Source organism: Canis lupus, chromosome 31, assembly GCF_048164855.1.
Source record: "Canis lupus baileyi chromosome 31, mCanLup2.hap1, whole genome shotgun sequence".
In the NCBI taxonomy this organism is placed as follows: Eukaryota; Metazoa; Chordata; class Mammalia; order Carnivora; family Canidae; genus Canis; species Canis lupus.
Genome location: NC_132868.1, coordinates 36,316,517 through 36,330,549, shown reverse-complemented (window position 1 = coordinate 36,330,549; position 14,033 = coordinate 36,316,517). Strand labels below are relative to the sequence as shown.

The 14,033-nt window shown below is 34.4% G+C and overlaps 1 protein-coding gene across 9 annotated transcripts in view; it reads left to right on the top strand.

The window, feature by feature from the left end:
• Window positions 1-14,033, top strand: part of PHC3 (polyhomeotic homolog 3) — an 88,125-nt gene that overhangs the window by 31,386 nt on the left and 42,706 nt on the right. For 8 of the 9 annotated variants that reach the window (XR_012022057.1, XR_012022056.1, XR_012022058.1 and 5 more), the window contains 4 exons: window positions 1,090-1,336; window positions 8,225-9,096; window positions 9,388-9,435; window positions 13,560-13,710. Coding sequence is in view for 6 of the 9 variants with exons in the window: in XM_072808032.1 (XP_072664133.1) it covers window positions 1,090-1,336; window positions 8,225-9,096; window positions 9,388-9,435; window positions 13,560-13,710 (1,318 nt within the window). In the remaining 3 variants the exon portion in view is untranslated. The remainder of the gene's footprint in view (window positions 1-1,089; window positions 1,337-8,224; window positions 9,097-9,387; window positions 9,436-13,559; window positions 13,711-14,033) is intronic. The other variant, XM_072808031.1, reaches the window with a different exon arrangement.

Here is a 14,033-nt window from a genome sequence, read left to right as displayed (position 1 = left end):
ACACATGAGACCTGAAGAATGTTCATAAAGCAGCAGTATCTCATTTGCTTTGCTACTTTAGAATCTTTTGCTTCAGTTTCCTTCTCAGGGTCAGTGCTAGCATAAATGTATTTAATGCATTCATTCCAGATAGGTAAAAGGTTAGGCAGCTATTGGAGAGGCATTTTTTGCCTTGCCATTTGGAAATGTTTTAAACCTCAAGTGAGAGTCCTTGGGATCATCTTGCCTACCATCCTGACTGGTGGTATGTTTAGAAGAGCCCTAGGTGTAGACAGGAGCCTTGACATGAGCCATTTCGAGGTCATGCACAATCTTTTCAGTTCACGAGGTCTGGTTCTCAAAGTGAGCAAGTGTGTATTCCATAACAACAGTGGGACTTTAAAAAGGAGTTGATGGTAAATGGTTTTTGTAATTATCACAATGGGTAGGTAATTTGATAAATTCGTTTTCTAACTTACAAGATGAGTGTTCTCTTATAATCTCTGTAGAATGGGTAACTTTTTTTTTTTGAGTTCTCTCTTTCTGATCTTTATGAGAATGGCAGTATTGTGTATGCACACTTCTAACTCTAGTAATGTCTGAAGAGTATCAAGCACTTGTAACCTTCAATGTTTCACACTTCTGGACTGGAGAAGTCAGTGAAATTGAAGGAATTGCTCCTTCTTCCCTTACATACCCCGGGCTCTTCTGCCCCTGCAACTTTGCTCAAGTTTTCCCTTTTATCTGGAGTACCCTTCTCTCTCCTTCCTTTTGGCTGTATCTGAGCTGGTAACTTCAAAAGGCAGTATGTTGCAGAGTTATTTCCTCATATTCGTAGTTCATTTGATATATACATATATATATATATAGTTTTCATTTCATTCTTAATGATTCCCTTAATGTCTTTTTAAGAATGTCTTAATATTTAAGGTATGATTACTTAGAAGAATAACTCCCCTTTCCTTTAGGATTAATCAGTCGTTTCAAGTGCTTGGAACTTGATGTAAAAAAAATAATATAAATGTATCATCGTTGTTATACTGGTAACGATTATCACATCTCAATTAATACCATCTGTTTCATCCTTATTTTTTGTTGTGTGGTTCTTAGGTTCAGAATTTAACATTACGCAGCCAGAAGTTGGGTGTATTATCTAGCTCACAGAATGGTCCGCCAAAAAGCACTAGTCAAACTCAGTCATTGACAATTTGTCATAACAAAACAACAGTGACGAGTTCTAAAATCAGCCAACGAGATCCTTCTCCAGAAAGTAATAAGAAAGGAGAAAGTCCAAGTCTGGAATCACGAAGCACAGCTGTCACCCGGACATCAAGTATTCACCAGTTAATAGCACCAGGTGGGATAAACTTGTTGAAAATAGTTGCATTATTCACTTTATTAGTAGGCAGAGCAAAACAAAAAGATATCTATTATTTGAATAAGAACAATAATTTTAAAACATTTTTAAATGTGAATTTCATGATTTTAAAAATAGTATATTATAGCTTGGAAAAACAAATCAAAAGAGCCCAAGAACTAAAACAAATTATAATAAATAAATTTTTTTGGTTAATTGACATTTGATTAACATCTTCACTATGTGTTGGTCTTCCATTATATTGGTAAAACCAATAGCATTTATTTTTTATTTATCTACTTAATTAAAAAAAACTCCCGTATAGTTCATGTACAGTGTTATATTAGTTTCAGGCATACAATACAGTGACTCAACAATTCTATGTATTACTCAGCGCTTATCAAGAAAAGTGTGGGCAGCCCGGGTGGCTCAGCGGTTTAGCGCCACCTTCAGCCCAGGGCGTGATCCTGGAGACCCAGGATCGAGTCCCACGTCGGGCTCCTTGCATGGAGCCTGCTTCTCCCTATGCCTCTGCCCCCCACCCCCGTGTCTCTCATGAATAAATAAATAAAATCTTTAAAAAAAAAAAAAGTGTGCTCTTAATCCCCATCACCCATTTCACCCATCCCCCCCATCTACTACCCTCTGGTAATCTTTTGTTCTGTTGAGTTTGTTTTTTTGGTTGGTCTCTTTCTTTTTCTTTATTCATTTGTTTTGTTTCTTAAATTTCACATGTGAGTGAAATCATATGGTACTTGTCTTTCTCTGACACTTATTTTGCTGAGCATTATACTCTCTAGCTCTGTGTTGTTGCAAATGGCAACATTTCATTCTTTTGTATGGCTGAATAATATTCCATTGTGTGTATGTATCACATCTTTATTCATCTGTTGTTGGACACTTGGGCTGCTTCTGTAATTTGGCCGTTGTAAATAATGCTGCAGTAAATAGGGATGCATGTATCCTTTCAAATTAGTGTTTTCATCTTTGGGTAAATACCCAATAGTGTGATTAATGGATTGTGGGATAGTTCTGTTTTTAATTTTGGGGGAACCTCAATGCTATTTTCCACCAGTTTGCATTCCTGTCAGCTGTACAGTAGGGTTCCTTTTTTCCCACATCCTCGTCAACACTTGTTTCTTGTAAAATCTTTTAGCTTTAAAAAAAAAAAAAGAAAAAGATTTGCCTGTAGTTTATTTAATATGCTTTAGTGGAACAAAACTAAAAGCTCTTAAGAAAGCACATATATTTTTTGTTTAAAGTGAGTGGAGTTTACCACTTTCCAAAAATAAGGATTTTGTGTAATTATTTTCCTTACCATGTTGCTTTTTTTTCCATCTCTCATTTCATTTCTGAGAGGAAGATGGTCAGGCAATCAACTAAGTTGTTTTCATTCTCATCTACCTTCGAATCCCACTTGTGTTCCCTCTGCTATCCACAAGATAACCTTGCTTTATGGTTCTCATGCAGGAAATGTTGGGGCCATCCAGAGTGAGTTTCCTTATCATCTCTTCTGTTCATCTCAGAATTACTCAGTGTTGAGCGTTCTTCACTTGTATTAAAATAAGGAGTTATACCAAAAAAAAAAAAAAATAAGGAGTTATATTCATTTTCTACTTTAAAGTTAACACTGTTTGCTTATGTCATTGATTGCATCTTTTTTACCAGCTCCTGACCTTCTCTTGTAGTTGTTGTAGCATCTTTTGTCTTCCTCATGCTGGATCCTTTCCTTTGCTTCTCAAGCATACTTGGATCTCTCCTATTTGTAATACATCTGCATATATTTTTATTCCAGTCCAAATATTGTTTATTGAAACTCTGTGTGTGAGCACTGGGCTCGACACCACGTATGTTTCAGTAAAAAAAAAAAAAAAAAAAAAAATCCTCCCTTGATTCGGCTTCAAGTAAGCACCTTCTTTCTGTCTTTTTATAACTTTACTTACTTTTTAAAGATTCATTTTATACTACTGAAGTGTGCTTTTTCCCCACCTAAACCTATTTCTCTTGCTTTTCTCTGTGCTAATATTGCCTGCATTCTCTGTAGCACCCAATCTCAGTGTCTTGGAATTGTTTGATTCTGCTAGTTAGAAATCTCTCGGGGGTGTGCCTAGGTGGCTCAGGCCCTTAAGTGGCTGCTTTCAGCTCAGGTCATGATCCTAGGGGTCTGGGATCAAGCTCCTCATTGCGCTCCCTGCCCAGCAAGGAGTCTGCTTCTACCTCTCCCTTTCTTGCTCACCGTGCTTTTGCTCTCTCTATCTCTCAAATAAATAAATAAAATTTTTATAAAAACCTCTCAGCACTTTGAACTTTTATAGCATTTTTATGCCTCTTTGTAGTTCTTTTTCTTTTATAGCTATTTATATACTTATTGATCTTAGCTTTTCTACTATATATATAGTAAGCTCTTTGAGAGTAGGATAATAATAATGAGCACTTATGTGTCAAGTACATTACAGTTATTAACTCCTTTAATCCTTTTTCAGATTCACCTTTCATCCTTTTGTCATGACAGCACTTAAGTTGTCCCTTGTATGTACCTACAGTAGGTGGACAGTGAATATTTGTTGAATTAATAGTTGATTATTCTTTTCCATTTGAATTTTGGAAATTACAGCACAATTCTTTTCATTTGTACTGATTGGGTACCACTGCTTGGAATTCTTTTTTTTTTTTTTTTTTTTTGGAATTCTTAACTAAATCTGAATCTTCAGATAAGTACAGGCTTTGTTATAATGTATAAATTAATCCATTCATAGTAAGCTCTCAAAGAGCTTACTATATATAGTAGAAAAGCTAAGATCAATAAGTATATAAATACCTATAAAAGAAAAAGGACAATGTGAATAAAAGCATTCACATAAAAGCGTGATGTGAATTCTTTTTTATAAACATCTGTGTGCCTAGGTCCTGCTGTCTGTATGGCTTGATAATAGTATTTTTATACTGTACTATCCAGAGTATTTTCAGCCTCAAATCAGTCTCTGGCTAGTTTTGAATAGGAATCATTGTGGAACATTAATGACCCACTACACAGGACATGACTGCCCAGGGAGCAATTTTTAGTGATTCTTACAATTTTGATAGATTATAATGGAGGGTAGGTTATTTTCTTTTCAATGAGAATGCTACTTTCAGATAAAGCTAGGACTTCTTGCAGGATTAGCTCAAGCAAGGAGATCTACTTTTAGATTTTCAGTTCTCCTGAACTCCTGATACCTGGTTCTAAGTTGACAATTACTCTTCCCCTTTTCTTTCACTAATAGTGTGATAGGATCCCTATAGTTGCCTTCCCCTGACAGCCAATATTTTATGTATATATGGAGGGGACCAGTAAGTTAAAACTGTTAAGACTCTTAGAACAACTCCAGTTCCAAATTTAGATCTTTTTCCCATTGTGGTTTTGATTAGAAACAAAACCAAATGAAACACCCTAAGCTACAAAAACTTTTGCAGCTACTAAACTTACTAATTCATTCAAACCCGAGCAGCTGTGTGCCTCAGCTGGTTAAAGCATTTGCCTTCAGATCCCAGGGTCCTGGGATCAACCCCCCCACCCCCTACCCCATGTCGGGATCTCTGCTCAGTGGGGAGCCTGTTTCTCCCTTTCCCTCTGTCTGCTGCTCCCCCTGCTTGTGTTCTTTCTCCCTCTATCAAATAAATCTTAAAAAAAAATTAAAGAGAAATTTATTCAAGCCTTACACTGCAGTGATTCAAAGCAATTTGTATCTTCTGGCTAGGCAATAGCTGGATGTTTCCACTTTTAGTTTTTCTGCTCTTGTTGGTGGGAAGTTAGTCTAAAGCTAAGTGATTTTGTTTGTTGTTGTGTTTTGTTTTGTTTGAGATTCCTGAATTGTAAATTGTTCTATTCCTCAGTTAGGAAAAGGCTTATTTGTATACGTATCTTTCAAATAGGAAAAAACCTACTGGTGTTCTAATATAGTATAGACTAATTATTATAACAAAATGGTTCTTGTTTCTTTTTTTTTTTTTTTGGTTCTTGTTTCTTTATATTTATTTCTAGAGTGCTAAAATCATTTTTTTTCATTTCTTCTTGAATGTAGCTCTCATTTGATAGTTAATTTATTTTTAATATATAAAATAAAGGTGAATTTTAACTATATGACTAGAAATTACATGAACTGTATTTGAGTTCAAGTTTTTATAGCGGTTTTTAGAGCTTTTATGAAATTAGTTGGAAAAACTACATACCACTTTTTGTAGACATTAATGTGTAGTGAAGAGCCTATGCTAGTCTGCTCAGGCTGCCATGAAGTATACCATAGACTACGTGGCTTAAACAAAAGAACTTTATTGTCTCACACTTCTAGAGGTTGGAAAAACCAAGATCAATGCCTGGCAGTGTTTGGTTTTTGGTGAGAGCTCTCTTCGTGGCTTGCAGATGGCTGCCTTTTTGCTTTGTCCTCACATGGCCTTTCATCTGAGTGCCAGTGCGTCTTCTTGTAAGGGCCCCACCCTTCTGATCTCATTAACCTTAATTATTTCCTTAGAGTCCCCATTACCAAATACAGTTACATTAGGGTTATAGTTTCAACATACACATTTTTGAGGACTCGCATTCAGTCTGTAGTAGGAGCCAGATTCAGCTAGGATTATGGGTTCTTTTAGACCCAGGGCTGCCCCTTAATAGCCAGGTGATTTCAGGCAATGGTGCTCGCTTCGGCAGCACATATACTAAAATTGGAACGATTTCAGGCAATGCACTTAACTGCCCAGTTTCTTGACGGGTAATAAATTGGCCTAATATAGTACCCTGTCTACCTCATAGGGTTGATGTAACTATTTAGTAAAATATGTGCTTAATAATTTGCAATAATATATAATTATTTAATAATATATTTAATTGTAAGTAATTATATAAAGAATTCTATCTATATAATGTGAGAGATGATGCCAATCATTAATTCTCCAAATAAAGGCCATCCTGACAATAATAAAGGGTTTATTAAAATCAGAGAAATTAACAACATGGTACCGTCCTCCAGAGCACTAGGACTTTTCTTATATAGAAGTATTATTTCAGATATCCTTGTAATTATTCTGTAATATATATGCTTGTCAGTTGGGCTTAAGGACTATATAAAATTATATAGACTCATTTTGAATTCTCATCAGAGTAAAATTTAACTTAGGTGAAAGTATTAATCTACTGAATTATTGACTCTAGAATATAAAAAAAGTTTGCTTACTTGAGTTGAGAATTTTTATTCACATAAATATGATATCCAGTGTATGTTCAAGAATATGGTACATTTTAATTATACCTTAAAAATTGAATTAAAGTGGGCTTTTGCTGCCATGCTGGCAAAAACTCTATTTCCCTATAGAGGAAAAATAATACTAACCTACTCCAGGCATTTTGTGAATACAAGTGAGAGAAATGTGAAAGCACCTTGAACCCTTTGGAGGAAAGACATTCTAGAATTCTAAGATTTTGTTGAATGCTTTATAAAGTCTTTATAAAGTGCTAGCATAAAATTTTCAGTCTTAGTTTGAAGTGCTAGTCTAGTTATGTGAAAATTACTTTGTTAGGTGAAATTTTAGACCTAATTTCCATTTTTTTAAAAAAATACAATTTGTGGGTATTTTTTTGAACTTCTAAATGCCTCTTTTGAGATGTTAATCAGATGTTAATTTCCTTAAAGGATCTCCAAAATTTTAAATGATAACCAAGTGTAAGAGTCTTAAAAAAAAGTTGTTACAAGTTTTTATAAGGCCTTTTTCACAAATGTGGTTAAGTATAAAAATAGATGCAAGATGTTATAGCCTTTATCTTATTATTCTGAGATTAAGAAAAAAATGTGCCATCTCTCTAGACCTATTTTAAATGCATATAGCCTTTGTAAGATATTAAGCAATTTTTTCAACTTACCTTCTAGTGAACCCCATTTCCACTTTTATTTAGGGAGGATTTCACCAGCATTTTCTCTGTGTAAACATAGGCACTAGTATGCAGAAGAGGCATAATGATGGGACAACTATATACTACTTGATTTTGCTAATTCTTCTATATAAAATCTCTGTTGTGTGTGACTCCTTTGTGGAGAAAATGGACATGTATGGATTGCTGTAGGATTTTTTGTTGTTTTTGTTGTTTTTTTTTGGGGGGGGGGGTAGGGAGGAGAAGTAAAACAAGATCCTTTATAATCAGCATGGACTTCTGATTGCCTCATTCTCTCTGCAAGCAAAACTAGTGCTCTCCTGGATTTGGAATGGCCCCTGAAATTTTGTTAGTTATAATGATTATAGAACAGTGCTATAGAATTCACACATGTGTTTTGCTTAGCTAAATTAACTTGTTATACAAGTTAATTTTTCTCTTTCTGGGTCAAATAATACCAACTTTTCATCTTGGCTCAAATTTGGAAACTTACTTGAGAAGGTTTATAAATAATTACATTGACTGTTGGAAGAATATTTAGACATAGATTAGAAAGTGTGAGACCTTTATGCATTCTGATACTGCATTTTTATGATTTCGAAGTTATTTTTATAGATATATTTGTTCACTGATACTCCTTCTCCCCAAAGGAGGAATTCTTTGGAAAAACTGTTAAAAGTTAATGCAGATACTCTGGTGACCTCTAAAATTTAGTAAGAATAAATCATGTTTCAGATTCATGAATCAATTGTTTTAGGCAGTTTTTTCTTTTGGAGCTTATCACGGTACATTTTATTTCATGAAATTGTTCTAGTTTTCCAAGGAAAAGTTGTCATTACATTTTCTAATCACTCTTGTTTGGAAGACTTACAATAGATTTCTGATGGTTATGACCTTCTGATGTGAAAACTTTCCTTCTTTAGATATATTTAGAAGTTTCTATGCTGTTTTTGGAAAAAAATACTAATTGTCATTTTTTTCTCTCGCAGCTTCATATCCTCCAATTCAGCCTCATCCTCTAATAAAACATCAGCAGATTCCTCTTCATTCACCACCTCCCAAGGTTTCCCATCATCAGCTGATATTACAACAGCAGCAACAGCAAATTCAGCCAATCACACTTCAAAATCCAACTCAAGACCCACCCCCATCCCAGCACTGTATGCCACTCCAAAACCATGGCCTTCCTCCAGCTCCTAGTAATGCCCAGTCACAACATTGTTCACCAATTCAGAGCCATCCCCCTCCTTTGACAATGTCTCCTAGCCAGTCCCAGTCAGCACAGCAGTCTGTAGTGGTGTCTCCTCCACCGCCTCATTCACCAAGTCAGTCTCCTACTATAATTATTCATCCACAAGCACTTATTCAGCCACACTCGCTTGTGTCATCAGCTCTCCAGCCAGGGCCAAACCTGCAGCAGTCCACTGCTAATCAGGTGCAGCCTACAGCACAGCTGAATCTTCCATCCCATCTTCCACTTCCAGCTTCCCCTGTTGTACACATTGGCCCAGTTCAGCAGTCCACTTTGGTGTCCCCAGGTCAGCAGATTGTGTCTCCAACATCACACCAGCAATATTCAGCCCTGCAGTCCTCTCCAATTCCAATCGCAACCCCTCCGCAGATGTCGGCATCTCCTCCAGCTCAGATTCCACCACTGCCCTTGCAGTCTATGCAGTCTTTACAAGTGCAGCCTGAAATTCTGTCCCAGGGCCAGGTTTTGGTGCAGAATGCTTTGGTGTCAGAAGAGGAGCTTCCAGCTGCAGAAGCTTTGGTCCAGTTGCCATTTCAGACCCTTCCTCCTCCACAGACTGTTGCGGTAAACCTACAAGTACAACCACCAGCACCTGTTGATCCACCAGTGGTAAGCCCTTGGAAGCTCTTTGACTTTCTTGCTGAACTGAAAGTAAAAACTATTTTCTTCCACATTATGTTGTATTGCTAGATCTAAATGCCTATGAATTTAAAAAGCTTGAAATTTCCATCTGTCAGTGTCTGACAAACATGCTGTATGGGCAAAAAAAAAAATGCCATTTGTTGTAGTATGGTTGCATGCTTGATAATTTGTGATGGTTATTAAAGTCCCTCGTTAATTTTATTACTATTTAAACAAATCCATCTGCTATCTTTACAGAGTTGATTTTTTTTCCCCAAGGGAATGCATTTGAACCAGTGTCATCTGCACAAAGTTTTTTCTCTTAAGGTGATTATCCTTCATAGATCCCTTCTGTTGGCTTGTTATGTTCTTAAACGTATGGTTTATCTACCTAACCTTTTTGGTTGTGTGCATTCTGAAGTCCTGGGCCAGTAGGGGCTTTGGTTTCAAGGTGAGGTATGCTTATATGATGTAATTTGGGGGTAAAATTAGATTTTGTAGGAAAAAAATTAAGAATCCAGCTTTGCAAAAAACATTATAGACCATCTTTTAGTATTCTTAAACTTCTGATTTTTAAATTTCTATGAAGAAAAAGTATTACTTTAAATATTTCTCATTTAAAAAGCTAAAAAAACTGAGTGGATAAATTGAATAAAAGAATGAAAAAATCCATTGAGTGGAGTAAAAGTTTTGCATAATTGGGATCATGGTGCAATTTATCAGAATACACCTCTAGCAATGGTACATGTTGCCTGGAAAAGAAAATTAGCTTGAGGAACTTTTTTTTTTAAATTCTCTAAAAGACTTTTTAAATTTGTAAAATAATTTACAATAAAAATTGAAATAAGATCTCTAAATGTTTAGGCAGAATGATCAAATTAATAATTTGTAACTGAGGAAAACAGTTTTCTCAAAGGAGATTTCATACTAAATTTCACTGAAAAGATTTTATCACTTAAAAATTAATAATCATTAACTCAGAAAGGAGTTTCAAAGTCTTTCCTTAATGAGAAACATTTTGGTTTTCAGGTTGCAAATTTATAGATATTCTTATCATCCTCACTGATGTTATTAATAGGTATAAAGGGATTGAGTTCCACTTTTAACTTACTTTTATTTAAAAGCAGCTCAATAGAAATAACATTGAGCATTTAGAAATAAATTTGTCATTCAATTCCCATGTCTCTATATCTTTTAGATTTTTGAAAAATTTACAGTGGATATTGTAACATAAAAACATAGGCTTCAAAGTGTAATTTCAAAGAAATCAAATTTAAATTTCTATTTCTAGTTCAGTGAATTGGGTTTTAATAAGTAAAAAGTAAAATTTCTTTGTATGCCTTCTAATTTTCTAATTGTTTTCATTAGGAGAAATTTTAAAGATTAAAAATTTAAGGTCTTACGTTGTTACTTCTGTCTTCCCTTAAAAAATTTTTTTAAATTTATGTTATCCAATTTTTGGAAGTTTTTTCCCCCCCATGAAAAATAGTAACTTTTTCTGCTGTCACTGGTGTGGTCATACTTGCTATAGATATTCCTATGTTATCTTTCTTGCCTTTTATCTTTCTTTGAGTACCATAGTCTTAAGTTATTATGTTTTTCTTTTATTACTCTTGATCACATCTTATTATTGTTTTAATCAAATCATGTTCTTTCATGAATTGCACATTTTTTCACAATTACCTGGTTTCAAATATTTAAAGGTAGTATAGTATATATATAGTAATATCTATTTACTTCTTAAGAGATGTGAAATTTTAAAAGATTCCGTATGAATTATCAAAGTAAAAGTCTACTTAAAAATACATTTATAAAAGATGCATTTATAAAACTAAAATTTTTCACTGACATTTGGGTATGATAAGTAAGATATGTGAGAATAGATAATTTAGAACTAATGTTCTACAGTTTGTTTAGGGAAGGGAGACAGATGGGACTAATGTATTTTATTGAGGTAAGTTTGGCAGTCATTGCTAGTTTTAGAGTAGTAGTTATGAGCTAAACAGAAATTGTGTTGTGCAGTTTCCTAATGATCTTGTGAGTAAAATCTCCATTCCTTTGCTTTATGCAGTATTTTAGTTGTTGCACTTAGATTTTTTGTGCTGATGGTGCCAGATGTCTGTGACAGATCAGTTTTTGCCTATTTCTTTTATTAACTTATTTTGCCATTACATAGCAAATTTGAAAGAAAGTATGTGTAGTTAGGCTTACCTATAAAGAAACACAAGAATTTTGTAATATTCTATGATGGATTATTTTAGAATATGCTGTTTATGATACGACTTTTTTATCCTTTAAAACTCTTTCATTAAATTTTTATTTATTTTATTATTTTTTTAAAGATTTTATTTATTAGAGAAGAGAGAAGGGGAGAGCACAAGCAGGGGGGGAGGCGCAGAGGGAAAAGCAGACTCCCGGCTGAGTAGGGAGCCTGACGAGGGACTTGATCCCAGGCCTCTGGGATCATGATCTGAGCCAAAGGCAGATACTTAACCAACTGAGCCACCCAGCTACCCACTTTTATTATTTTTTAAAAGCCAGAGTTCTATGCATAATCAAACTTAGATTCCTTAAGAGATACTGTAATAGGTGTTTGAAAAACTTGTGACAGCATTAATAATTAAAGAGAGAATTTCAACACTTTAAGAAAAGATAATATTGGGCAGCCCGGGTGGCTCAGAGGTTTAGTGTCGCCTTCAGCCCAGGGCTTGATCTTAGAGACTCGGATTGAGTCCACGTCTTAAAAAAAACAAAACAAAAAAAAGAGGTTTCCAGGTGCAGGGTTGGGAGCAAATAACTTTTAAAAATGTAGCCTATGTAGTTGATACAGATCACAGTTCTGGATATTATATTTGGTATAAAAGTATCAGTAACTGGAATATTTTTAAATTTTTTTTAGGATTTTTAAATTTTTAAAAAGACATTCTCTTTTTAAAGATATTAACAGAGGCTTGGAAAGTTAGGTTTTTGTTTATTTTTTATTTTTATTTTTATTTATTTTTTAAAGATTTTATTTATTTATTCATGAGAGACACACACAGAGAGAGAGAGGCAGAGACACAGGCAGAGGGAGAAGCTGGCTCCACACAGGGAGCCCGACGTGGGACTCGATCCTCGGTCTCCAGGATCAGGCCCTGGGCTGCAGGTGGCACTAAACCACTGTGCCACTGGGGCTGCCCTGTTTTTTTTTTTTTTTTTTAAACTCCCTTCTGCTAGCTAGGTGTCTTTGTAGATGAAACTTGATAGTCATTTTTATAACATGGTTTATTCTGGTTTTAAAAATCTTGATCATTTTTATATTTAGCTTTTATATACTTCAAACTTTTTCAGTAGTTTGATTACAAATAAAATTTTAAATATCACAAAGTTTTTTGTGAATGTTGTTGAAAGGTTTTTTTGTTTTAATATTTATTAGAAATATTAATCAATTTAGGTAAGTAGTCTTAAATAAAACTCAGGACCTTTTGCAAATTTAAGTGATAAGTTTTGTATTATAAGAAAGGAAGGGAATTGCTTTGTGGCTTTGTTTTTAGTAACCTGTCATTTTCCAGAAATAATGGTTAAATAATGATGACAAAATAGTCTAAAAGTGGACTTTGAAAACTCGGTCTTAAGTTTCATAAAAAATTAGTAAGTTATTTTTAATTACATAATACCTTCTCAGATTGAATTCATGTTTTAGTCTTACAGTATGCTCCTTAGCGTTAGTTAACAAGGCTGTTAGGTTAAAAACTTAAAAATTTTATAAGTATGGAACAATATTAAAGAACTAAAATAATGTGTCAAATGGCTTAGCTGGGGTGTGTTTATGTTTTAAGGACATATATTTTCTGGTTACCTGATGCTAGCTTATAGAAGCTAATTCGATTCTTGAGTAGATCAGAAGATTAAAGAATTAAAGATATAATTGCATACCTTTTTTGTATGTTTCCAGATATTACTTTTCATAATTTAATCTTTAGTTCACATAAGCATAATGAAGAAGGGCCTGGGGTGTCATCCTTTAAGCAGCTCCTGAGATATGTCATTTTGGAGATTTACTTAGTGTGCTTGTGAGAAATACTAGTATTTATTTTGATTTATCACAATTGAATTTAATAGGATCAATAGTAAATTCTCCAAATAGTTATTTGAATTTATAAGATCAAAAAAATTTTTTTAACTCTCAAAATTAAAAATATGTTCTGACTTGATGGTCACCTTTTTGGAAACTTTAGTAATTTGTAGCTTAGATATTGATCCATAACTTGTTTTTAGTAAAATATTGTCAAACATTATGAAAAACTTCATTTGAACTTTTTAAAGTTTTTTTCTCACCTGTCAAATAATCATTTTGCCTTTTTAAAATTTAAAACACTTAGAATTTATGTTTTTTTCAATTAACTTAGGAACACCTTAGTAAATGTATTTTTAGAAACATGTTAATAAGGCAGTGTGGTTTGTCATTGCAGGTTTATCAAGTAGAAGATGTGTGTGAAGAAGAAATGCCGGAAGAGTCAGATGAATGTGTCCGGATGGACAGAACCCCACCACCCCCCACACTGTCCCCAGCAGCTATAACTGTGGGGAGAGAAGATTTAACTTCTGAGCATCCTTTGTTAGGTGAGGATATACCTAAATTTTGGGGAATTTTCTATTAGGTAAATGTTAGTAATACCGTTTAGTAAAGTTAGTGAAGTTTAATAACTGGAAATGGTATTAAACTGATTTTTTCTGTAATTGCAGCAAAATATTAATAGAACTTGATTTTTTTTAATGAGGAACAATTAAAAGAGTTGTTGAAGAACCACCGAAATAAAAAAACATACTTTAGGGCAGCCCGAGTGGCTCAGTGGTTTAGCGCCGCCTTCAGCCCAGGGCATGATCCTGGACACCCGGGATCGAGTCCCATGTTGGGCTCCCTGCATGGAGCCTGCTTCTCCCTC